Here is a 26230-nt window from a genome sequence, read left to right as displayed (position 1 = left end):
TTACAATGCCCATGGAGGAGTAATTGGTTTCCTAGGGTTGCTTAAAGAGAGGCAGCTTCAAACAAATTCGGTCAGCTGGCAAAACCTCATTACAAACTTTAAATTGGGAGTAGGCAGCTGGGGGTATATACTGAAAATAAGTAGTTCTTTTCACATTGCTTTCAGGCTCAGTACTTTCAGTATATTTGTATCAGTAATGGCTGAAAAAACTTACCTCAGATTTCCTGTTTCTGAAGTCTGAAAATAAGCCTGCGAATACTCTCACAGAACAGAACAAGGTTTTTGCAGGAAGCCATCTTGAATGGCAGCTTCTCTCTTTAGAGTAAAGCTGATAATTGTTTTAAAAAATGCATACAGAAAGGTTGAAACTTTTCCTGTCATGGAGATGTCGTAATAAGAAATTTTTAATCTATTGACTTCTGCCTGTCATGCAGCGACTAAAAACCATGCTATTACTATTATTTATATAACATAGGAAGCTGCCATATACTGAGGCTATTCCCATGATCAACGGAAAGTGGGCTAAGGGAGCCCAGTGCTCCCAAGGTGGCCAGCCTGCCTAAAACACCCTCCCCTTCAATGAGGCTAATGGAGCGAGGGCTCCGTTAACCTCATTTTGTTGCTTGTGTGTCACCGCGGCACACAGTGACACATAAGTAGACCCCCGACTGGGAGGCTGCAAGCAGCCTCTTGGGCTTGGGGGTCTCTCCAGAATGCCTTGCATGCTCGCACAGGGCATCCTGGAATGTCTGGGGCCTGGCCGGCCCACGATCCCCTGCTGGTGCCATGGTGGAGCCAGCAATCATGTGGGCAGCCAAGCTGGCCGCCCAGGGCTCTGGGCAGGATTGTCTGTGGGGAAAGCGGGCTAAGCTCATTCTCCCCGCAGACCCGACAGAAGCTCTTCTCATGGATTGTGAGAAGAGCTTCTCTGAGTCAGACCATAGGTCCATCTCACTCAGTATTGTCTACACAGACTGGCAGCAGCTTCCCCAAGGTTACAGGCAGGAATCTCTCTCAGCCCTATCTTGGAGAAGCCAGGGAGGGAACTTGGAACCTAGACGCTCTTCCCAGAGCGACTCCATCCCCTAAGGGGAATCGCTTCCAGTGCTCACACTTCTAGTCTCCCATTCATATGCAACCAGGGCAGACCCTGCTTAGCTATGAGGACAAGTCATGCTTGCTACCACAAGACCAGCTCGCTTTTTAGCAAAAAGAAAAAAGAAAGAAAGAGAAGTTCCCGAAGTAGTTGACACAGAAAAAGTAATACTCATAAGAAGATGGTGCCCTGTTCCCAAAGAGCTCACAATCTTAAAATAAAATAAAGTAGACACCAGCAACAGCCACTGGAGGGATGCTGTCCTGGTGTTGAATAGGGCCAGTTGCTATCCCCCTGCTTAATATGAAGAGAAACACCACTTTGGAAGGTGCCTCTTTGTCCAGGAACATCAGTCCATTAAAACGGTGGCAAGCAAACATGAAGCACAAACTGCACTTAAGGGCTATTACTTCCAGATTCTGTAAAAGGGAAGCCCTGCAGACAAAAGGCTAGAAAAAGAAAGGATGGCAGAGCTATATCTTTGCTGAACAAACCATTGCCTTCCTGACAGGAAGAGGGTACAGTGTTTTGATTCTCACCTGCTTCAGGCACACCCATGACCCTTTGAGCTCCTGATGCCAAGTGGCCAAATGGGGGCATAGCTCCAATTGAATGGGGGGGCAGGAATATCCCTGGGTCCCTGTGGGGGGAACTGGCTGGGTGACAGCTTCCTCTTTCCTCTCCCCCTCCAGCCTCTGTGCAGAAGAAGGTGGGAGGGCAGGGACCCATCTTTACACTTTTCTATGCCTCTGAAAGCAGATACACTTCCTCCAGCTTGTGGGAGCACTGTGCCTTGAAGAGATGCATCAGGCAGAAATTAATCATTCTAGAAAATGATTGGGGAAACTGCACCTGTTGAATTTATGCCTAGATGCACCCCTAGACTCCAGCCCAGTGTCAGGCTGAAAGATTTAGACAAAGTGTAGGTGCATGGAGTCTCATCTGTAAAGCCAGCATAATATACAGGACTATTCAATGTCTTTACAATTTATATGGTGCAGAAGTTAAGACAGATGCTTTAATTTGTGCTTTCAATGCTTTTTAGGGCACAAGTGAAATTTTGAAGCACTTTAGCACTCAACTTAAGCCAAAGGCTTTCTGGATTACTGAATATGCTTCTCTTGCCATCAGTACTAGATCTGTCACTTATGCTTTTGTTAGATTGGGGTATACTGGGAAGAAGGAAGTTCCTAACAGATCTTTCACTTTCCAGGAGTCTGTAAGATTTTTTACCATGCTTGATTGTGCAAATGAATTCAAAACTCTCTGCTTCTTTCACTTGCTGAATCTGTTCTGATGAATTCTCAGTCTGAGTATTGAAACTTGATCTGTTTGTTATCTTTGGATTTCTTAAGCAATTATATCCTAGAGGGGACCAGAGATAGCTGTTCCACCTTCTGCAGGGAGGGTTAGTTCACTTTCAAACACCACCTCCAATCAGACAGTTTGCCAGGCCTCCTGAAATAGGAACACAAGGAGTTGCCATCTACTGAGTCGGATTGTTGGTCCATCTAGCTCAGTACTGTCTACTCTGGCTGGCAACCACTCTCTACAGCTTCAGGCAGAAATTTTTCGCACCCCAAGTTGCCAGGGACTAAATCTTGGACCTTCTGCATTATGCTAAGCAGATGTTCTGCCGTGAGCTATGGCCTTATTCCTGGATCTGTCTGAGCCTCCAGCACTATATTTCCAACAGTGGCCAGCCAAATACTTCTGGGAAGCCCACAAGCAGGGCGCAAAAGCAACAGCACTTCGCCATTGTTCATCCCCTGTGCCTGGAATTCAGAGGTATTGCCTTTGATCAAACATGGAGGTTTCAGTTAGTTACCAGTTCTTGACAAACCTATTTTCCATGAAAGAAAGTTACAGCATAGCTCTGAAGGGTTAGATCAGTATCAACAAAGGGGTTCCCATCCTATCCTTCTGCCTACAGCTTAGCTGTGTCCCTCAAAATAATTCTTAAAGGCTAACAGTGGTAAGATGCCAGAGTATCAAGCTTTCCTGCTTACACAGAGGTCAGTCCTGGACAGATCCAAAAATTACAGCTCCCTTTTCTACTCATCAGAGGCCCATTTCCCCCAGTGCTTTATTTCTGCCTATCCATCCATTGTGCCCCCGCACCTCCCTGGACCTGGCAAAACTGCAAGAGGAATCAGGCTCACATGCACTCCAGACGGTAATGATATTATTATGTTGTGGGGAGAAAGCTGGCAGTTTATCAGGGTCACTTGGCAGATGGGTGTTCCATAACCCCCGCAAAATTAATGCCTGTGAAAGATGTCTCATCTTGCCCAGTTTGTCCAGTTCTTTGGAAATGCATCCTTTTCTGCTTTTTTATTTGCTGTACCAAATCACTGCCAGGCAGTTTGGAATGCAAAGCTACAAATTTTGATCTAGTACAGACCAGAAGATGATCTTTTGCAATTACTGTCATCCAAGGAGTTTGTAAAGCTCTGTTCTGTACTGGATTACCTACCTAGAATACAGTACCTGTTCTGTACTGGATTACCTACCCTTTTTGCAGGTAGAAGGAGTGTCCACAGGACAAAGCACTTCCAAGGTTTCCAGGCATACCTTAGCATGATATAAGATCACATGGCACTCTTTTCAGGAGCAAATGGTTGCAGTTTCTTTTGCAGATGTCATTGCACTGAAAGCGGGGATACAAAGTGTTGCTTTTTAGGAAGGGCTTCAGCAAGAGCATTATTACCTGAACTTAAATTTATGCAAGGCAAGTCCATCTGTTTTTACATTTTCTTCCTCTACAGCCAATGTTTACCTTTCTTAAATCACATTATAAAACAAATTACGTCATTATATTACCGTTCTGAATAAACTTCTTGCTCCTTTTCCTGTAAACAGGACAACTCAGACGTTCTAGTTTTAAGAGGTGATGAACTGTGGGGAACAACCCCGTTTTGACTCCACCAATTCAAAGAGTCTGTTTTTCTTTCTGTGGGAGTTTGGCAACAGGGTTGGGGCCTACAGGAATAGCTTCTGAAGTGCAGTGTTCATTGCTAATGCTGTGGAAACGGAGGCTGGACAGCGAGAATCTGAAAGCAACTTTAGTCACTCTTTGGTATATCAACGTTCTTATGCCCAGATGAGTACAAATAGGACCCCCTCCCCCTCTTTTTTACAAGGGGAAAGCTCAGTATCCTAAGAATGCATATATTTTTAACTGGTGATGGTTTGGACTTGGATCTGAGATAATTGGGTTCAAGTCCCACTTCTGTCATGGACTCATTATCTGGCTGGTGGAGCAGTCAGTGAGGTCATGCACATGGCTCGGGAGGGCTGGGGGTGGGGAGGCAGAAGCTTGCCTGCCTCCCCCTGAAAATGAGCGGTTGCTGTCTCAAGCTCTGCCACATGCCCACATGAGCAGCGCCACGGCAGAGTCCAGAGCTGGGACTGGGAGGAGAAAGTCCTACCACATCCCAGTGTGCCCTGCGCCAGTAGCGGAGCGGCTGCTCCCAGCAGCACAGCCATTCCACTGGGCGTGGCCACTCCTTCCCTCCCCAGCTTGCTGTCCAAAATGGTGGGCGCCAGCAGGAAGCGCAGCTATCTGGTGGCAATTGCACAGATGACCGCCTGCCAAGGTAGAATGAACCCACAGATTGTTTTAATCTCGGTAAAAGGCTGGTTAGAAAAGTCAAGCTCTGCAGGTCTTGAGATACAGCGGGACCTGCGGAGACCTCCACTCCTGGTGCTCCAGATGACATGAGCTGCCTGGGATAACCCAGACAGCTCATGTTGTGAGAATTCCCTCAGTGTCTCTCATCTGCAGAGAACCACAATCTAATCTGCAAGGTGCGTTACTATACAAATAGTGGTGTGGGTGTAGCAATTGGCTACCCTGTCTTGGTATTTTCTGCCCCTTGTATTTCATAGTATTTCTCCTGATGATGGGAAATTTCTTGAAGCAGGCCAACCTTAGTTAACCATCCTCTTTCATAGTGTGCTAAAAGAACTTCATCAAGCCAGAATGAGTCTAATGCATGTGGGTCTTCTTGAAACCCGTAACTACTTTACCCCCTATGGACATAGCAGTGGAAATGAGGCATGGAGGTGGAGAAATGCCTTTATGAAGTGCTTGTGATTCCCTCCAGAACGAGAGCAGATGGAAACTGCTGAGTTTAGCATGTGGAGGGATTTGAGGGACTTTATCTCAAGAACAACTTTAAGCTGCTGAGCAGAACAAGTCAGATTAAAGAAAAGGGGAGGCTTTGCTGATGCACCATACCTGGCATTGTTCCTCTGACCTTGCTTCACATTGGGCAGTACTGAGCATCTGGTTCCTATGGGTGGCAAAATCCCCCTGAGTTAGAAAGTGGCTGTTGCTGGAAAGGGGAGGGAGCCACAGGTTCTCCTGGAGTTAAGGCCAAGCAAAAGAAAAAGGGTACAACAGAGCAAAAGCACTGGAGGCCCCAGGGGGCTTTGGGGGGATTTTGCTTCTCTTGCTGAACAAAAAGGGGTAGGAGCAACCAGACAATGGGCGCTGGCGCTAGCGCTGAGGAAAAACACTCCCGTGAACTGGAGAAGAAGCTGAAGGAAGATGCTGAGAAGGATGCCAGGACTGTCAAGCTACTGCTTCTTGGTAAGTGCACCCCCAAGAAGTCATGGAGGCCTTGCCTGGGCCATGTGTGTGCCATCAAGTACTCCAGTCCTCCTTAGCACAGTACTCTCTGTGGAATGTCTGGGTGAGGGGCATATGCAAAGTCATTCCAGGTTGAAATGGATGGAGCAGATCCTCAGTGCAATGATGGCTGGTCTTGTGATAGCAAGCATGATTGCTCCTCTTAGCTAAGCAGGGTCTACCTTGGTTTGCATTTGAATAGGAGACGACATGTGTGAGCAATGTAAGATGTTCCACTCAGGGGATGGGGCCGTTCTGGGAAGAGCACCTGCATGATTGCATGCAGAAGGTTCCAAGCTCCCTCCCTGGCATCTCCAAGATAAGGCTGAGAGAGACTCCTGCCTGCAACCTTGGGGAAGCTGCTGCCAGTCAGTACTGAGACAGATGGACCAAGGTAACTTGGTAAAAGGCAACTTCCTATGTTCCTATTACCCTGGAGGTCTTATGGCCCATCAACATATAGAAAAGCAAAATGGGCCTGGTGATACTATTATTCAGTTTTATGGCTGCATTTGCTATATGGATTCATAGAAAGCAGGTAAGATAAAGTGTGCCATCAAGTCGATTTTGACTCCTGGCACCCACAGAGCCCTGTGGTTTTCTTTTGATAGGAGGGGTTTACCATTGCCTCCCTCCTGCAGAGTATGAGATGATGCCTTTCAGCATCTTCCTATATTGCTGCTGCCCAATACAGTACCAGCGGGGATTCGAACTGGCAAGCTTCTGCTTGTTAGTCAAGCATTTCCCCGCTGCACCACTTAAGGTGGCTAGAAAGCAGGTAGTGCTATGATAATGCTTTAACTGCAGTCCTGTGTGTATTGTAGAGGCACAAGGGGAATATAATAGGTATGTATTAGAGACAGTTAGAGGAGGATGCTGTAGGTGCATCAGCTAGGTGCATCGTGGTGTCTGAGCTCATTGTCGAGCTATTGCTGCCTCACAGAGATTTCCTTAGATGCCAGGACTGTGTGCTTTAGAGCTGCCTGATTCATAGCTCCCTCATTGGTTTAAACTGACATTTCTGCTGGATATTGCAATCCACCCTCCCAATTGCTCCTATTGAAGGTTACTTATCCTGTCACCCCTTAGGATTTAGATGTATATTGCTGGAGAGGAATGCAGGTCTAGTACCCAGTGTAACCACAGAACAGTAATCATGTCTGCTCTCTCTACTGTTCATCCAGGTTTTGTTCCCCTGCCCCCCCCCCCGCCACCAGTGCATCCTTGATAAGGCATCTGCTGGATCAACTCACTCCCATGACCACAATCCTCCCTTGCATAGGGTTACAACTGCACTGCTGTATGGAGTCCCACTCTCTGAAAGTGCTTTACAAAAATTACTGCTGTGTATGAAGAGCATGGAAAAGAGTTAAGAGGTTGTTGGGCCACTCATCCATCCTCTTTCTACAGCAGCGTTTGCCATTTCCTCTACAATTTTGCCCTAGCAGACTGAAGAACATTCTCAGTGCAGTACTGAGGGAGCCCAGGGCATTATTACAACAGCTCTCTCTCCTTCCTTCCTTCCTTCCTTCCTTCCTTCCTTCCTCATCACTGGGCTGGGGGTTGGTTCTTCTAAAGTGGGGGCAAGGCAAGGCTGCTGCCGCTAGCCAAAACTTTAACTGAGGGCTCTCCATACAGCCCACTGGAGGTAGCAGCCCACTGCCTCTCCTCCCCATTCCTCCCGTAAATTAGTGTACCTGCGTGGCTCCTTCTCTCCTAGGTATGCAGCTAAGCTTCCTATGGTCCAGATCTCATTAGCTCTGTCATAAAGGTGAACAGTCTTTAGCCATCTTACCCAGAAACCTTTGGGGCCGTGTAATTTCCCACAGCTCACTTGCTATGACACTAACCAGAGCCATGTACAGAGAGAAGCGCATTATTATAGCCTACCTAAATAAAGCAGGTTGGCAATCAGCAATAGAAACCAGGGTGATGGCTTCTGTCATCACATATAGAATTGTTTCTTCTTTCTTCTAACACACCTGGCAACATTTGAAAACAATAAAAGACTTGGATAGGGGTTGTCAACTGAGAAGAATCCAGCCTGAACCAAACAGCAGGGTAATGTACAGACATCTGCAAGTTAAGCTTTTCATGGCATGAAGACACCTCTTCCAAATGTCAGTTTGATGCAAATGGCACAATTACAGTAAAGCCATACAGTATGAGATGATGCCTTCCAGCATCTTCGTATATCTCTGCTCCCCGATCTAGTACCAGCGGGGATTCGAACTAGCAACCTTCTGCTTCTTAGTCAAGCATTTCCCCACTGTGCCACTTAAGTAGCTGGTTGAAAATCTGGCAACCCTAGATGTAAGTCCTCTCAAAATGAAGCATTTTCCTTCACTTCTTACTGAAATTCCAGCCTGTAAAACTAGGTCAGGTGCTCTGATTGTTGTTCATTCTCAACATGTGTTAAATGCAAAACCACTAACATGCTTCATAATTCCATATGTTAAAGTTACTGAAGCAAATTGAAGGGGCTCAGGGTGTGTGTTCTGATGTATAATTTCTACTAAATTTGCTAAGTTTGCTTTCCTTATGCTAATTATCTTAAATTATGTATCCTGCAAGGGAGCTGAGTAGTACTTTGATCTCAAAGCTCAACTCTTGCAAACTCATCCTCTGTATACAAACTTTTTAAAAAGTCAATAAAGAAATGAACAAACACTTCATAATCTAAAGCTTAAAATAAGCTGATCAGTGCAGAAAAACTGCAAGAAGGTTGAGAGAGAGAGAGAGAGAGATATGACAAGAAAGTTGTGATGGTTCCTAAAATGGAGAATGAATGGCAATGTATCATGTGAGGGACTGAAATAATTTAAATTTACTTGTGATCCCTATGTTTGCCTTCCCTCCATGCACAGACTGAATGTGGGAGGAGTGGCGGGGGGAGGCTATGCTTGCTGGCCCCATCCCATCCTCCACACATTCAACGCAAGCTGAGAACTGGCTCTATGCATGTACAACTGGATGTCTGTGGAGATCTGCATTTGCACTTGGGAACTGATTGCACCAGGGTGCTTGGCCCTATGCACAGTTGTATGTGCACAGAAGTCATCTTTACCTTCTACTGAACACGTGGAGGTCAGAGGCAGAGCTAGAGGTGTGACCCTGCTCCCCCTCCATATGTTCTTTTCTATGTATGGATATGGAGAATAGTTTTGCCATAGGGCACTGACAAATGAGTCAGTTGATTGACCCACCTAATCCAACCTTGTCTACTCTGGCACTAAGTCATCTAAGCTAGCCAGTAGTATCTGCTCTGACTGGCAGTGGCCTTTCAGGGCCTTAGGCCAAGGGCATCCTCAGCTGAGACCCTTAGACTGGAAATGCCAGTGACTGAATCTGGAAACCTTCTACATGCAAGACATAGGCACCAACACAGAACGATGTCTCCTTCCTTCAGAGAGCCATCAGACATTAGAATGAGTTCACTGCAGTTTGAGGGAAGGAAGATCCGAGGAGCCCGAAGTAGGCTGGCCACATACATACATACATAGGGTTTGGCACTGATTTAGTAATAGTGCCTTTGTGAATGGTTTCCTTTGATTTCCCAACAGGGTGCCCTCAGCTGTGGATTTTGTGCCAGAGATGGAACCAGCTTTCTGGGATAGCTAGAGATTGATCTCTTTCCTTTCCATTTTTATTCCAACAGGGGCTGGAGAATCAGGCAAAAGCACCATTGTCAAACAAATGAAGTAAGTGTTTGCACAGGCAGCACGTCCTGGCCCTTCCCTACAGCAATTCTGAAAGAAGGACAGTTGTACAACTATAGTAACAGGAATTTATGGACACAGCAGTGCTAACTTGGCAAAGAGGCACTTTTTAACATGGTGATTCTCTTTATTTAGCCGGGGGAGAGTAACTGGCCCTATTCCACCCTAGCACAGTACCTCCAGTGACTGTTGCTGGTACCTATCTTGCGTTTCTTTTTAGATTGTGAGCCCTTTGGGGACAGGGAGCCATCTTATTTATTTATTATTTCTCTGTGTAAACCGCCCTGAGCCATTTTTGGAAGGGTGGTACAGAAATCGAATGAATGAATGAATTGTGACATACCCAAATGCCTTCCCATCCAGAATGGCCCACTATAACCATTGCTCCATTTATTATTACAGCACTCCCAGGGTGCACTCCCAGGGTGTTTGCACAGCACACCCAGCACAGCAGGAAAGCGACCTAGTTGAAGGGAGAGCCGGAGTGCTGCTGCCAACTAACTAGAAAGGCAGTATGGAGAGTCCAGGAGTATGTGGTGACGTGCAGAGCACATCTCGCTTGGGTGTTGGAGGCAGGTGTGTGGGGCTAGTGAGTGAAGTGGGTTACATTGGCTCTGCCGGTGCTGGGAGCAGTTTGAGGGGAGTGGCAATATTTGTGTCAGCCTCAAGCGTACACATGCGTTGGGCTGGCCCTGGATCCTGTGCCTGTGCAATTAGGGGCAAGGCACTGGCAGTGAGGGCAGGCCACAGAAGAACAGAAGAACAGCCCTGCTGGATCAGGCCCAGGGCCCATCTAGTCCAGCATCCTTTCACACAGTGGCCCACCAGATGCCTCTGGGAAGCCCACAGGCAAGAGGTGGCTAGGGCATGCCCTCTCTCCTGTAGGGGTGTGCACAAACCAAAAATCGGCTCAAATTTGAGCTGGACCGCAGGCTGCCGAACAGATTTGGTCGAACTGGCTGGCTGGTCCAGTCCTTTTGACCAAACCGGTTCAGCTGTTCAGGCGGCTAATACTTGTAAAGGGGAATCCAGTGAGGATTCCCTTTGAAAGTACGGGGTGGGTGTGGAATCCTCTAAGGGGTGGGTGGGCAGGCAGATAAGAGAGGTACAAATGTTCTTACCCAGCCCCACTCCCCTGCTGTTGCTCCCCTGCATCTGGTATTTAGAGACATCTTGCTGCTTAGGCTGAATGTGGCCTATAGCCATCAGACTAGTAGCCACTGATAGACCTGTCCTCCATGAATCTATCTAAGCCCTTCTTAAAACTGTCCAGGCTGTTGGCTGTCACCACATCTTGTGGTAGAGAATTCCATCGGTTAATTAAGTGTTGTCTGAAAAATAACTTCCTTTTGTCAGTCCTACATTTCTTGGCAATCAGTGTCATGGAATGACCCCTGGTTCTAATTTGATGAGAGAGACTGAATGTGATGAGATCCACCATGTGTAATTTTATAGACCTCTATCATGTTGCCCCTCAGTTGTCTTTTTTCCTAAACTAAAAAGCCCCCGGTGTTGCAGCCTTACCTTGTAAGGCAGGTGTTCCAGGCCCCTGATCATCTTGGTTGCCCTCTTCTGCACCTTGTCCAGTCCTTGTCCAGTCCAGTCTACAACGTCCTTTTTGAGGTACAGTGACTCAATAGTACTCCAAATGTGGCCGCACCATGGTTTTGTATAAGGGCTTTATAATATTAGCCGTTTTATTTTCAATCCCCTTCCTAATGATTCCAAGCATAGAATTGGCCTTTTCCACAACTGCTACCTCCTGGCTGCTCACACCCATAAGGAGGCTTGACCCAGACACTTTGACTGGGTAGGCTTTTAGCCTGATCCAGCAGGGCTCTTCATACGGTCTTATGAGTTAGGATCTGCCAAGGCCATCAAACCTGTTCAGTTGTGCAAAGACTCTTCCTTGCTGCCTTTCTGCAGTTCCTTTGTCTAGAGATGGCCCATAAGAGGAATCCCCTCCTGATAGCCCTCAAGTCACTAGTTCAAGACGTGCTGTGGGATCCGGTCCTGACAATGTCCAGGGCAACCCATCGCTCTTGAGAGCTTTGACATTCCTTTCTTCTTCTCTCCCACAGAATCATCCATCAGGATGGTTACTCCCTAGAGGAGTGCTTGGAGTTCATCTCCGTTATCTACAGCAACACCTTGCAGTCCATGCTGGCCATCGTGAGGGCCATGGGCATACTCAGCATCCAATATGGAGACTCAGCCAGGCAGGTGGGTCAAATTTTAATTCTATTCTTAAGCACCTTAAAAATCTAAGATGCTCTACCATAGAAAAACAGAGAATTAAAAAGCATGTATAATAAAAACAACAGAACTCTGCTCTTACAATTCAAATAAATGCTTGAGGAAAAGAAAAAGGGAAGGAGTAAGGCAACACAATGGAAACAAAAAGCATTAAATTAAAATACTTCCGAATAAAAATAAAGTATTTCCATATACAAAAAAGTATGTGTTAGTGATTTTTACAGAGTAGAAGGAACTGGATTATTCAAATATCTGGAAGCAATGAGTTCCATAGGTTCCATTATTTATCACTAAATAAAATGGACAGAGACATGAAACAACAGGTGTAATGAGGTCACTAAAGTGGTGGCAAAATTCTTCTGTGTTGCTATTAGATTAAGATCTTGTTTAAGGTCAAATTTATATGAGCCTACTGTTTTATTCTGTTTACTATGTGTAATGTTTTGTTTAATGCTTTTTTATGTCTTTTGTATGGCCTATGGCTGTAATAAAATTGATTAACAACAGGTATAATATCTGGTCTAAGTAAAAGATGGGTATCAGAAGAATGAAGAACTCTAGGAGTATGAGGTGCAGTATGAAGATGAATCTTCTTTCTGCACTCGGCCTTGTGGGTACAGGGATAAAATACAGAGGAGGTGTCTCATCCCACTGAGCTCCCTCTCCTGTCTCAATTATAGGATGATTCCCGCAAGTTGCTGCACTTAGCTGACACCATTGAAGAGGGCACCATGCCTAAGGAGATCTCTGACATCATCTGCCGACTCTGGGAGGACACCGGCATCCAGGCTTGCTTTGAGAGGGCCTCAGAGTACCAGCTGAATGACTCGGCCGGCTAGTAGGAGCCCTTTGGTTGTACCCCTTGAGTCCAAAGCTTGTGTGAGATCATCGTCATGGGTGTGCAAGATAATCCCTGGCCGAATTAGAACTGCAGAGACTGGGTGTGCACCTGGAGACACACATCCCTCCCCACTCTCAGTGACCCATCCAAATCTAAATGAGGACAGTTTGCCCACCATTACTTATCACCAGTATGAAGTTAGGCATTTTTGTAGATAGATTCCTACATTTTGACCTGATGGAAAGATGGAGACTGTCCCTGCTCCATAGGGCAGTAGAGAATGCCAGAGGAGAATGGCCTTCTTTGGGGCAGTGTTTTGGCAGCATGCCCCCCTCCACTGGCTGTGACTGGCAAAGAGTCTCCCCCTCCTTGTAATGGTCACACTGTGAGATGTAGAGCAGTGTTCTTCACTGTAAGTCCCAGGGGCCAGTGGTGGTGGCCCCCATCAATTCTAAGTGTGGCCCCCTGACGAACTGCTTATTGGGCCTGTGTGACAAGCTTCAGCCAGAGTGGAATACTCTGCCCAGTCCCGCTGGCACCATGCGGAGAGAACTATTCTCACCATGCAGTGCTGCACTTTGCCCAATGCACACGGGGCGGGAGGCGGCACCATCTTGGAAGGTGTGGACAGAGTGCTGGGAAATGTAGCCCCTCCCATCACTTCCCTCCTAGAGCTCTAAAGAGAAGGCTTCATCATCTCTCATAAAGGCCCTCCCAGCACTGATAAAAGTGCAGTACTGTGTGGAGGTCAGCACAGTGGGAAATGGTTCTCACTGTGAAGGTTTCTTGCCCAAGTGGCCCCCGTTTGAAAAACAGTGAAAGATCACTGATATAGAGTGATTCTGAGAAAGACGACAGACTGAAATCAAGAAGCTTTGAAATCAACAAGCTTTGCGGATTTGGATATCTGTGCCAGGTTGCAGAGGAGTGCTTCCTATGATTCTCTGGCCTTGATGTGGTGCTGTCTGGACACAGGCTGCCACATACCCCCTCCCACACACTCCCCCTCCCTCTGCTTCTTAAAGAGCACTGCTCATTGGGCGAAAGGTTAGGACCTTGTCTAACCCACGGGGAGACTGGAGATTAGACCACCCACTCTACAGGCCAGGAGTCTCCCAGAGCGAATTCAGACTGCAGACCTTTCTACATTCACAGTTACCTGAGTGATGTGCCGCGCCTGGTAGGCGCTGGATATGTCCCTACAGAGCAGGATGTTCTCCGCTCCAGGGTCAAGACCACAGGCATCATTGAAACCCAGTTTTCCTTCAAGGACCTCAACTTCAGGTATTGTGCAGGTTGGGGCAGGTTGTCAGCCTACTAATATGAGAGCTTGAGAAGCCTGAGTGATGACAGCCATTGCAATGGATTAACCCGTATAGCATAACTCCTATGAGTTACGGGCCAAAATCTATCATTTCAAGTCAACTCATTCAAAACTGCTGGCTGGACTTGGGCCAATCTTAGCTCCGCCCCACCAGTCCATCTGTAAAATTACATTAGCATTTGCCTGTTTGATAGTGCTGTTGTGATGAGGACTACAGAGAGAATGAATGGGAAGCGATTTGAGCATCTGGGAGAAGCACATTATAAAGGCTTCTTGTTATGACTGTTGGTGGCGGGGTGTGACCTTGTCACTATCATCTTTACCTTTGTTATCGTGTGTATGGGGTTAAATATTTGTTTGAGCTGTGCTTTGCCTAACCCTTTTGCTTCCTGGCCAATTGAAAAAGTGTTAGTTTAGCTTTAATTGTATGCTGTGAAATAAAAACTAAGCTGAAAAATAATTATACAATTAGGTTCACTGCATGTCGAGCCATAGGCTTTTTTCTCAGGGAAAAATATCAGCCAATGGAGAACGTTCTGGAACAGAACGTTCTGGAACTGTTGGGCATTTATGTGTGGGAAGGTGGATGGAAAATGGTGAGCATTCTCACTCTGAGAGAGCATGTGAGATCCTAGTAGAATGGAACATTTAAAGAGAACACCTTACATAGGAAGCTGCCAGGGAAGGAACCTGGAACTTTCTGCATGCAAGCATACTGATGCTCTTCCCAGAGGTCCCATCCCCTAAGGGGAATCTCACATGTATCTCCCATTCATATGCAACCAGGGTGGACCCTGCTTAGCTAAGAGGACAAGTCATACTTGCTACCCCAAGACCAGCAATCCTCTCCTTGGTGAAAGAACAAACCAGCTCCTGTCAAACCTTTATGGTGTTACTCCTTCATGTAATGGGAATGTTGGTGGATTGGGGTGGGATATTGTGGCCCAGGCAGGATGGTGGTAATGGGAAAGCCATTAAGAAGTGGCGTACAAGATTATTGATTTATTTTGCCCAACTCATCTCGACCATAGAGCTTGTGGAGGACAGAGTGGGGTTTTGAGTGCCCCTGAATAAGATGATCAAAATGCAGTGGGATTTTGTGAGGTTTTCCTCTCCCTTTTTGGGTTTTTGTGTGCCAAAAAGTCCCTCTTTTTCCCCAGGACTGTGGTAATGACCACAGGACAACATGCAGCACCAGATAAGATTATCTACTTCTGCTTTAAAGTACAGTTAGGTCTCCTCAACAGCCACACCATTGCGGAAGGTTTGACAGGTGCTACTTGGTTCTTTCACCATTTTATTGTGATGGGGAGAGCCATACTGAAATTCAGAAATTTCATCAGCCCTGATGCTATTGTATGTCCCAGCTCCTCTCATTCAATTATGTGAAGCATAGGCAGGAAAACGTGGCGCATTGTGAGGTTGCAGCCTAAATTAAGTTGTGGTAAGACTTACCGTGTGAACTAGCTACCAAGGTGCCCTGAGAAATCAATGCACTGGAATGCCTCTTGTGCTGTGTTTTGCACATATCTCCTGCCTCTTCCACACTCGTCTGTCCCATGTCACCCCTCAGCCCTGCAGAGTGCAGACATCGTCCAGAATAGGTGGTTTGACAGATTTTGAGGGATTGCTGACATATAGCTTTTGGGCAGGTACAGTATATAAAAGGCTAGGGAAGCTAAACCAAATCTATACTAACCTGCCCTATTATATGTGCATATTATATGTGCATATGTAGAGCTCGCTCATGTTCCTGCTGCTGTCATAGAACCTTGCCAAATTTAAATTCTTTTTGTGAGGATTTAGCGCCCCCTAGGGATAAACAGTTAAAATCGCAGGACTCCGAATTTGTCCTTTAAAAATGAAATGAAATAAAAGTAACAGCAATTTTGATTTGTCCCTCTCATCCCCAAGCAGCGAGCTCCCCATTTGCCGCTCATTTGCCTTTCTTGTTAGTGCTCCTTTCTATGACTTCTATTCATGAGAGTAACCTATTCTCATACAATACATTTAACTTGGGTCTTCAAGTTCTCCCATCTGAAATTGGTTTGTGGGTTAAGCAACCTGCTTTAGAGGTTCCATTTCAAAACCAACATTTTACAAGCCATCACGTGCTGTACATCCCAATATGGCAGGGACAATGTTGCTAGAAGTAGGAAGCCAAAGGACCAGCAGGTTAATTCCAATCATTGTGTGAAATTCAACCCCACTACCATTCTCAGTTCTCACACATATTGCCCCAATTTAGAGTTACCATGTCACACTGCCAAATGGGCAGTAAAAGCCTTAACGAGCAGAATTCTTCTGGTAGCCATTCTGAAAGATGCACTAATCCTGCCAGATGCTGGGCCCAGCAACTCTGCACAGTGCCCACGGTCCTTAGCCCTCCACCTTCTCTTGCCTGCCCATTTCTTCCTGCCAATAGCACACACCTCTGCCTGCTTCTGGATGAGGGTTTGCCACAATTCTACTTTCCTTCAGCACCACAGGCCCATCCACACAGCACATTCAGCACTCGCATGACAAGTGTACAGTGTACACAGGAACAGTCATTCACATTTTATGCTAAATGCAGGTACAGCATACAAATATGAATACGATGGATATTTATATACTGCTTTTCAACAAAAGTTCCCAAAGCAGTTTACACATAGATATAAACAAATAAAATAAAATGGCTCCCTGTCTGCAAAGGGCTCACAATTTTAAAAAAGAAACATAAGATAGGCACCAGCAACAGCCACTGGAGGGGTGCTGTGCTGGGGATTGATAGGGCCAGTTGTTCTCCCCCTGCTCAGAAAAGAGAATCACCGCTTTTAAAAGGTGCCTCCTTGCTCTGTTAGCAGGGAGTGTGCTTCCTGTGTAGATTGGAAGTACACTTTCTATCTGTACCGTACAACTGAAAGGCTTGTATCCAGGTTCACTTTTGAAATGAGCACAGGTGCAGTCATTCACACAGACATCTGTACACCCGTGCAGCCTAATGTCTGAATTGGACTCATGTCTCTACCACCCTTTGCTTCGTTGGATTTCTTCTTTTCAGCTCTCTGAAATCTCTTGGGCAGAGAGCCATTGTTCAAATTATGGAGGAAATGGCAGGAGAGCTGCTAATTAAGTTAAGAACGCCTCAGTTATTCCCAACTTTTGCTAAAATGCACCCGATAACCTTCTAAAAGCAATAGCTATGGGGGCCATTAGACAAGGTAGGGAGGCTGGGGGTGGTGCCTTTGCTTCTAATTCAGGCACTTCACCAGACCATCTAGCATTTGAGTCTCCCTCCCATCACAACAATATGAAGCTCACCTTGACCTTAGTCAACGCACCCTTTGTCTCATTAATTCCTTCTTGCCTTCATTACTTCTTCTGAGCCCTTTCCCTCATGCCTCCTTCTCTTCTTCCCTCAGGTTTTAATTCCTCCGTCCATTTCATACGTTGCACCCTCCCTTCACACATCTTGCCTCTGGGCTCCCTTAGCTTCCTTACCTCCTTGGGATGTTTCAAAGGAATCGGCCTGCTCTGTGAAGCTATTCCTTTCCTTGGGCTTTCATCTTCCTCTTCTCTTACAGACTCTGCAGCAGCTGGAATGTTCATGAACCAGCTCAGCCAATCAGTGCCAGAGACTTCACCACTACAAATATAATTTAACATAGGTGTGATATGGGAGACTTGAAGGTTACGGTGACCTAAGAGGTCCCCTCTTACAGAGTGGCCAATGCATGTCCTATAGGTTCCCCACTGGAAATCTCTGGTTGATCTGGTGCACAGCATTATGGAAGCATAATGCTGCACTGCAGGGCTGTTGTGGACTTCAAAGGGAGTGTTGGGACTGTGCAGAACAGGGGGCAGCTGTGCAACCAGTGCTTCTGCAGGTTTCCTCAGTGCAAAGTCTGCAACAGGCCGGCTGCGCAGCATTGCCCCTCTGTAATGCTACACCTCATGTCAGCCACTGTTTCTGGACTGGTCCACCCATCATACTCACTACTGGTAAGATACCAAACCTAGTCTATAGGACACCTGGCACTTGCCAGGGTTAGGCTTCTTAGCACAGGATGGCCAAATGGGGGGAAATGAAATCCAATCTCCTGGAGTGAACTTCTGTGACTGGCAGCCTTTATTTCACTCTTGGTTTGGCAGATTGGTCAATTCTATCTGCCAAGTGTCTGGTTGCCTCTGATGGAGGCTGTGTCATTCTCAGACCACCTATTGTTGCTAAGCTCTGCAAAAGGGCTCAGTCAGCCGCCCCTTCCTAATATTGTCAGTCAAGGCATGAGTGCAAGAAATGAAGCATCTTTATGACTTCTATGGACTTTCCCCTTTGGGGAAGGAATGAAAATTAAGGGATAAGACATGAGAAAGGATTTTAACCCAGGCCCACTTTATATGGGTACAAGTGAAATCTCCATTGCAGACATTAAATTATTACTAGCTGGGCCAGGCACAGAGCAACTGCACCTCTAGTTCTCCCCGCCTGACTAGTTTCCTCCCCCCCCACCTGTCACAGCTTTCTCCCACCCACCCTGTCTCCCCCCTCCTGCCTGGCCACTTGCCCCTTTCACCATTTACTTCCTCCTCCTCCTCACCTGCCCGCTGGTTTCCTCCCAGTCCCCGCCCACCTCCGCCTCCTCCTCCCCATCCACCTCCACCGCCATTGCCTTCTCGCTCTCCCACTGTCCAGCGCTGTCATTTGCCCACCCACCGCCACCATGAATTCCCGGCCCGCCGACCGGCTGCCCATCCCTGTCGCTATTGTCCCTGTCGCTATCCAGCAGCTCTCCAAACTCTCGCAAGAGGTGCCATCCATGGGATTAGTGCAGGTATGTCTAAGAGAAATAAATATATAGATTATGGCCATAGGTTTCTTTCCATATCTTGTGCCTGTATCATCCATGACTTAAATACCCCAACACAACAAAATGGGCCTAGGAGCGTGGAGATAAATCTCCATCAGTTTGATGGGTAGTTCTTCCTCCACAGCAGTATTAAGAACAGTGGCCGACATGCTGCATGGAGGTAGGTGGGCAGAAGGGCTGTGCCTTTGCAGGGAGCCTTCAGCGTACTGCAGTGAGGGCTTCTCCTGCCGCTGAGCACACACAGAGGGAATGGAAAGATCTTTTTGCAGTGAGGGGAGAGAAGCAAAAAATTGTTCCCCTCCCTCTCTGTGCCTGCTCATGTGCAGGAGAAGTCCTCACTGCAGGTATACTGAAAGCTCCCTGCGACTGCACACCGCTTCTTCTGCCCAGATACTTCCATGCTGCATGTTGTTGGTGAAAAATGTGGGCCACTGTGTTGCATCCTTGTGGGTCACTACAAACCTTTCCTCTAGCATTACAAGCAGCAACACACGGGGGTGCCACATTGAGCGAGGTGGCCTAGGAGTGTCTCTCTTCTATCTTTCTGGCAGGATGTTTGACGTAGGGGGGCAGCGTTCGGAACGTAAGAAGTGGATCCACTGTTTTGAAGGCGTTACTTGCATCATCTTCATTGCTGCCCTCAGCGCCTATGACATGGTCCTGGTGGAGGATGATGAAGTCGTAAGTAGCATCTCAGGCCATTTCAAACCCTTTAGACCTGTGAGCTTCACTACTTTTCAAGCGGGGCCACTTGGACAAAAACAAAAACAAAAATCCTTCAATGTGAGAGCCATTTCCCACTGTGCTGCTGACCTCTGCACAGTGCCGTGCTTTTCTCAGTGGTGGGAAGGCCCTTTAGGAGCCCTCACTTAAGACTTCTGTGGGGAAAGTGCTGGGAAGGGCTATACTCCCCAGCGCTTAGTGCATGCCTTCCAAGATGGTGCAGGAGCTCAAGAGGGCTCCGTTTCCCTTAAAGGAGCACCCACAGCCCTATGTAAAGCACAGCACTGTACAATGGGAATGGTCACCTACACATGGTGCCAGGGGGGCTTTGCAGCAATTTCAGATTCAGCAGGAGCTTCAGACAGGCTCAATAAACAGTTACCTAGGGGGCCAGCCACTGGCCTCTGGGCCTTACAGTGAAGAACACTGCTTTACACCTCGGCTGTCAAAATTAGTAAATGAATGGTAGACTGAAGATTTGGCCTAGCTGTGCCAACTCCTTGGGAACATAGGAAGCTGCCATATACTGAGTCAGACCATTGGTCCATCTAGCTCAGTATTATCTACACAGACACAGACTGGCAGCAGCTTCTCCAAGGTTGCAGGCAGGAATCTCTCTCAGCCCTATCTTGGGGTTTCCAAATCCTTGTGTATAAATCTTTGTAGATATATCATGTACAAACAACCACTTTGTATATAATTGTGCTTTGGCAACGTACTGTATGCTTTGGTAGTTTGTTGGTTCAATAAAAAAAATCTTGTCCTATTAAAAAAAAAAATCTTGTCCTATCTTGGGGACGCCAGGGTTAGGGTTAGGGTTGGAGTTAGGAACTTGGAACCTAGATGCTCTTCCTAGAGCACCTCCATCCCCTGTAAGAATATCTTGCAGTGCTCACACATCAAGTCTCCCATTCATATGCAACCAGGGCAGACTCTGCTTAGCTAAGGGGACAAGTTGTGCTTGCTACCACAAGACCAGCTCTCTTCTCCCAGACCAGCTCTCCTCTCCCATTATAACTCCTTCAACCATTCCTCATAGGATTTGGTTTTCAGACCTCTTATAATCTGTAGCCCTTCTCTGAACTTATTATAGATTAACTACATCCTTCTTAAAATCTGCATCCCAGAATTGGACACAGTATTACAAGCAAGGTCCGACCGATGCAAAATAGAGTGGAACATTTACACCTCGTGATTTGAGTACTATGCTTCTGTAAGTGCAATCTAAGATTGCATTTGCTTTTGTAGCAGTTGCATCACACTGCTGGCTCATGTTGAACTACCTGTCCACTAAGACACCTAGGTTCCTTTCACATGTATTGTTGCCAGACCAGGTCTCTCCCATTCTGTACTTGTGCATTTGTCTCTGTTGAACTTCATCTTGTGGACTTTGGCCCAATATTTGAGCTGTCCACAACGGATTTAGCTTTGATTCTGTCTGCTAAGGTGTTTGCTCCCCCCCCACCCCCAGCTTCGTGTTTTTATCCTACTTTTATGTGTGGTTTTCCTCACCAGTTTTATTGCTTTTCTTATCATTGTGCTTTTTAAATTGATCTTAGTTTTGTAAGCTGTCTTGGAAATATGTGTATTGAAGGGTGGAAAGTAGAGACTGCTAGAAGCTGTAACTATTTAAGAGAGGTCAGATATGTGGTGTTGAACATGGTGGTGTTACATGGGCACAATTCAGAGGAAGAAATAGTTTTAGTCAATTACATACAGGAGGAACAAGAACAATTAGACCACTGCACCAGGTCGTGAGTTCCCAGCTATTCAGAACAAGGATTGGAAGGGCGACCTATTCAGGAGGGTTGTTGTTGTTGTTTTGTCCTATGGGCTGAGGCGATGGGTCTCTTGCAAAGGAGACAGCTACAGAAATCTTGCTCCAGTTATTCTAGTTATTCCACCTATCCCCATCTGCAAGCTATGTACATGTATGGGATTTATGCTGAAATCTACTAAAGCAACAACCACAGGTCACCTCACGATCCCATTTGCTGTAAAGAAGGACTCTCCTAGCAAGCATGCCAGACATGTGCACTGCTGTAATTCCTTTCCGGGTAGCTGATTCAATACAGAACACAACTGTTGGGCTTTTTATGAGTTTTTGTAGAAAAGAGGGAGGGGTGGCTGTGCTCACCTGCTGCAAGACACAGCAGCCAAGTTTCTTATTAAGTGTGGCAACACTGGATTAGGATACGGGCTGAAACAGAAAGGGCCCTTGGGGTCCTGCTTCTCCTTCCAGAACCGTATGCACGAGAGCTTGCACCTCTTCAACAGTATCTGCAACCACCGGTATTTTGCCACCACCTCCATTGTTCTTTTCCTTAACAAGAAAGATGTTTTTCAGGAAAAGATCAAGAAGGCTCACCTCAGCATCTGCTTTCCCGATTATGATGGTAAGTTCCCAGCACGCACATTTGTGTGGATGCTAGTGAGGCTACATCCTATGAACCATATTATAATGAATAGAAACAGAGGGATTGCATGGTAGGTGAGAGAAAGTGAAGGTAGGTGCTTTATTCATTGATCTGAAAAATGTTACCAGGAGATTAGAAGCGGAACATGAGAAAGGTTGACTGGGTCTGAAGCAGTCTAGCATTTTTACTAAACGAGCAGCAAGGGAGCAAATGGAAGGTTGCATATATTTAGATGAATTGGAGTAGGAAACCAGTATCAATAAATACTGGAGGCAGAGACAGCAGATAAAACAATATTAAAAACTAACTATTTGAAACCAGCACACCAGGGAAATTAAAGATCAGTGGCTGACAGTGACCTGACCACTGTCATTGGCTGACATATTGCCTTTGCTTTTTGTTCCACTGAGACCCATTTTTGTCTCCCATGCTGTTTAACGTCTGCATGAAACTGCTAGAGGAGGTCATCTGGGGTACAGGATCACCCAGCTCTCTCTCTTTCTTCTATCATTTTCCAGGAAGGCTAAATTAGTGCCTGAAGTTAATAGCAGACTGGATGAGGGTGAACAGATTAAGGCTTAACCGGAACATGCACCTGGTCAATAGAACTGCTGATGTGAGCATAGGAATTCAACCTGTCTTGGAGGGGAGTATGATGATTCCCCTTGAAAACTCAGGTTCAGAGTTGGGGGGTGCTTCTGGACATGGATTTGAACCTGGATGCCCAGGGGAAAGCGTGGCTAGCAGTGTCTAATTTAGGTGGGTTACATCTCTTGCTGGAGTCTGCAGATGTGGCCACAGTGACTTGACATGTGGATTACTGCCACACATCCTATGCAGGGTTGCCTTTGAAAAGGGTCTGGGAACTTCAGCTGGTCCAGAATGCTGTGGCCAGATAACTGAGCAGGTTATTGGGAAGTGGACTCCTCTTCTTGTTGTGCAGTATGTCAGGTGGCTGACAGCCTGCACCATGTGCCATCTGCCTTGTAACGGAATAGGGACACACAGCCGTTGCACCAGAGCGCTCCTGTTCAAATGCAGTTGAGCAATCAACGGACGCTGAAAATAGTGGCTGCTGATGGCGCGAAACTGTTTTTTGCACAAGTTTCCGCAGCTGCGTTACATTCTGTTACAAGGCAGGCAGAATGTTGCACAATATGTCAGCCTATGTCATTGGTCGCTGTCAGCCATTGAGCTTTAATTTCCCTGGCATGCTGGTTTCATTCTGGAGGGTCAGTTCCAGAAGTTGGTGCTGGGGGGACCAGAGCCACTCTAAACCAATGCTGGGCCTCTGTAATCCTGCCCCCCCCCCACCGTCCTCAGCTGCTGCAGACTCCTAAGCAGCGCTGGTGGTGCACCAAATGAGCAGTTGCACATGCAGTGCTAGCACCAGCTTTCACCATTCGCAACAACCACCACTTGCGCGGCACAACTGCTCAGTCTTTCAGAGCACTGTCAGGGCTACTTAGGAGTCTGCAGCAGCTCCGGGGTACAGCGGTATAGCTCTGTGCATCATGTGGGCCACCACCTCCCAAGCCCTGTCCAGAAGGACACCATGGCTGATGGCATCAAAAGATCCCATCTGAGAAATCCAGCAGCACCAACAATGCCTCATTCCCTCTCTCCAGTTCCCATCAAGGACTGCCTGCTAAGGAGACTGTTCTCCAACCAGATCTGTAATGCGGTCCCAGTGGGGTGAAATAATACCATGCAAAGATACTCTAGGGCAGGGCTGCACAACGTTGTTCTTCCAGGTGTGGTTGGACTACTGCTCCCATCATTCTCCGTAACAATGACCAGTAGTCAGGTCAGGGATTATGGGACTTGTTGCAGTCTAACATCTGCAAGAGGGCCAAAGGTGCGCAGCACTGCTGTAGGGTCATATCCTGATCTCTTTAGTGTACCCAAGCCTCTGGAAAACAGGAGTTAATTAATGTGAGTACTCTCCTTATGCCCACCCATTTTGTTGTGATGTCAAAAACTTAGAAAGAATCGCATGATTACCAAGGAAGGCTACTGTGCCTGAACCTGGAAGCCTTTTGTTCTCTCTCTGGAAGACTTGCCTGTGTGCTGCTTGGTCCTGCCATAAACATTTATTGCATGGGAAAAACAAATGGAGTTTCCTCTCTGCTCCCTTGGTAAGAGGAACAAGTTACCTTCTGGGAACCTCTTGCACTGATCACTAAATACACCTGGCAATGAAGGTGGCCTTACCTTTGTGACTTTTCCTCCCCAGTTACTACTACTGCATCAAAAGCATATTTCTACAAGAACATTTCCACTAGAGGGCCTCAGTGTTCCATGGAAAACGACGCACTGTTCTGCCACTAAACCGGAACTTAGTGTTGCTAGTAGGGATGTGTAGGGAACCAGTTTGTGCACTCCTGGGAGGGTGGAGGGAGAAGCTTTAAGGGACAGGGAAGGTGCTGCCTCCCCGTCAGCCCCCCCGGCCCACCGCTTTAACCCCGCCAGTGCCCTCCACTGGGCTGCAGCGTTCCTGCTGGCATCCCTGATCACAATCGCCATGCTCATGGCTGATGACATGCGTGCGTGCACATTGGCCATGAGCGTGGCGATGAACACTGCAGCCCAGTGTGCCTGCTTTTTTTAGAGGGTGCCAGCAGGAATAAAGTGGCGGGGCAGGGGCTGGTGGGGAGGCAGCACCTTCCCTGTCCCTTAAAGCTACCCCCTGCCCTTCAAACTGGTTCGGACATCCAGAAAGGAAACACCAAACTGGCTCCATGCCCATCCCTAGTTGCCAGCTCTATTCCAGAGTTATACTCTCTTTCTCTCTCTGTGATCCCCCACCCTGCACTCCTATCCTTTCCAATTATTTATTCCTTTGCATTTTGAGCCTTCAAAATTGTTTTCCTCCTCTCTTGCCAAATGCAGGGTTTTCAGGCTAGAGGTAATAGAGACATGATACTCTCTTTTTAGAAATAAAAAATAGCTGTGGAATATAGGAGACCCTCATTATCCGCATTTTTGTGGATCACGGTTTCATGTATCTTCAGATGGGTCTTAGAGACCCAGTTTCTTTATTGGTGGCAAGAAATATAGGCAATTTCCGCCTATCTGCAGTTTCTGAGTGGCCAGAAATAACTTCTGATGTCATTTCCAGATGCCATTTTGAAGCAGAGAACCAATTTGTGGCTCTCTTCTGTATTACACAAACAAAAACAAATTTTAAACAAAAAATAAGAGGATTTGGGGTGGGTTCCTGGAGAACAAGATACTATTTTTTTCTACCCTTATTTCTGTTCCCTTCCTGTTTTTTTGGTTTTTGAAATTTTTTAAGAGTGAGGAACCTCCTAACCTCTGGATCCCCATAGGGGTAAGGTTTCTTTATTTGTGGGTTCCAAGTTTGTGCACGAATAAAGAGGGCCTCTTGTATTTCAAATGAGGGAGAGGAGTGGATGAGGGATTGCATTAACACTTTCCCCTCCAGCCATGTTCCTGCCCACCCCTTGTGCTGCTTTTCTGCTCGAAGGGCAAAGGAAAAAACTTGCTATGATGGTGCCAGATGCCATGACTGGAGATGATGGGAGTTGGAGTTCGCCATTAGTCCCTAGGTGAAGCGCCTCCTTGATACCATCTCTTGATACTGTGTCCATGCAGGGCTAAATACCTACGAGGATGCAGGTGCCTACATCAAGATGCAGTTTCTGGAGCTGAACATAAGGCGGGATGTGAAGGAAATCTACTCACACATGACCTGTGCCACTGACACACAGAATGTCAAGTTTGTCTTTGATGCAGTCACAGACATCATCATCAAGGAGAACCTGAAGGACTGTGGCCTCTTCTGACAGCAGGTACTTCTGCCTCCGAGGCTGGAGGGATGAGGGCCATTGGAAACAAATAACCTAAGACTCCCAAACCCATCCAGTGTTCTTAGAATGTAAGATCAGGCACTTTCTGTTTTTGTGCTAGACTGGATCATATGAGATCGAGCAGCCTTCCTGTGCAGCAAGGTGAACTCTTGGCATCTTGGGATTGCCGCAGAGCAGTTGCTGTCAAGATTCCTTTACTTTAAGGGGCAGCAGCACCCCAGGCACCTCGACAGATGCCATCTGGGTCGCCATCAGGCTGGAGCCAAGAGAGCCAGACCAGATTGTCTCTCTGGCAACAGAACTTGCTGGCAGTTCACTTTGGGAGGTGGAGGCTGAGGTGCTGGCCCAGCACCCCTCGTGCTTCTCAGAGTGGCCTCTCCAGGAGCAGTTGCTGCCCATCCTGACTTTAGTCTCTTTCAGCAGGTACCTCTGGTCCTTCCAGTGAAAAGCAGCTCTGCAAGTTCAGCAGTGTGAGAAAGAGAAGCCATCTTCCCTCACCCAAGCTGCAGGATGCATTATCAATACACTGCTGCTG

At 46.9% G+C, this 26230-nt stretch overlaps 1 protein-coding gene across 1 annotated transcript; it reads left to right on the top strand.

The window, feature by feature from the left end:
* The first annotated feature begins 5587 nt into the window (after nucleotides 1-5587).
* On the top strand, nucleotides 5588-26230 carry GNAT1 (G protein subunit alpha transducin 1). The gene is made up of 9 exons (XM_053296807.1): nucleotides 5588-5693; nucleotides 9391-9433; nucleotides 11533-11674; nucleotides 12388-12545; nucleotides 13704-13832; nucleotides 19274-19403; nucleotides 21688-21841; nucleotides 25481-25677; nucleotides 26116-26230. Exons 1-8 carry the CDS (start codon nucleotides 5588-5590, stop codon nucleotides 25669-25671), a joined length of 1053 nt encoding a protein of 350 aa, XP_053152782.1. The 3' UTR covers nucleotides 25672-25677; nucleotides 26116-26230.

The sequence above is a fragment of the Hemicordylus capensis genome, chromosome 2, assembly GCF_027244095.1.
Source record: "Hemicordylus capensis ecotype Gifberg chromosome 2, rHemCap1.1.pri, whole genome shotgun sequence".
NCBI lineage: Eukaryota > Metazoa > Chordata > Lepidosauria > Squamata > Cordylidae > Hemicordylus > Hemicordylus capensis.
Note: the sequence above shows the minus strand (reverse complement) of the source record. Positions and strands in the feature narration are given on the sequence as shown.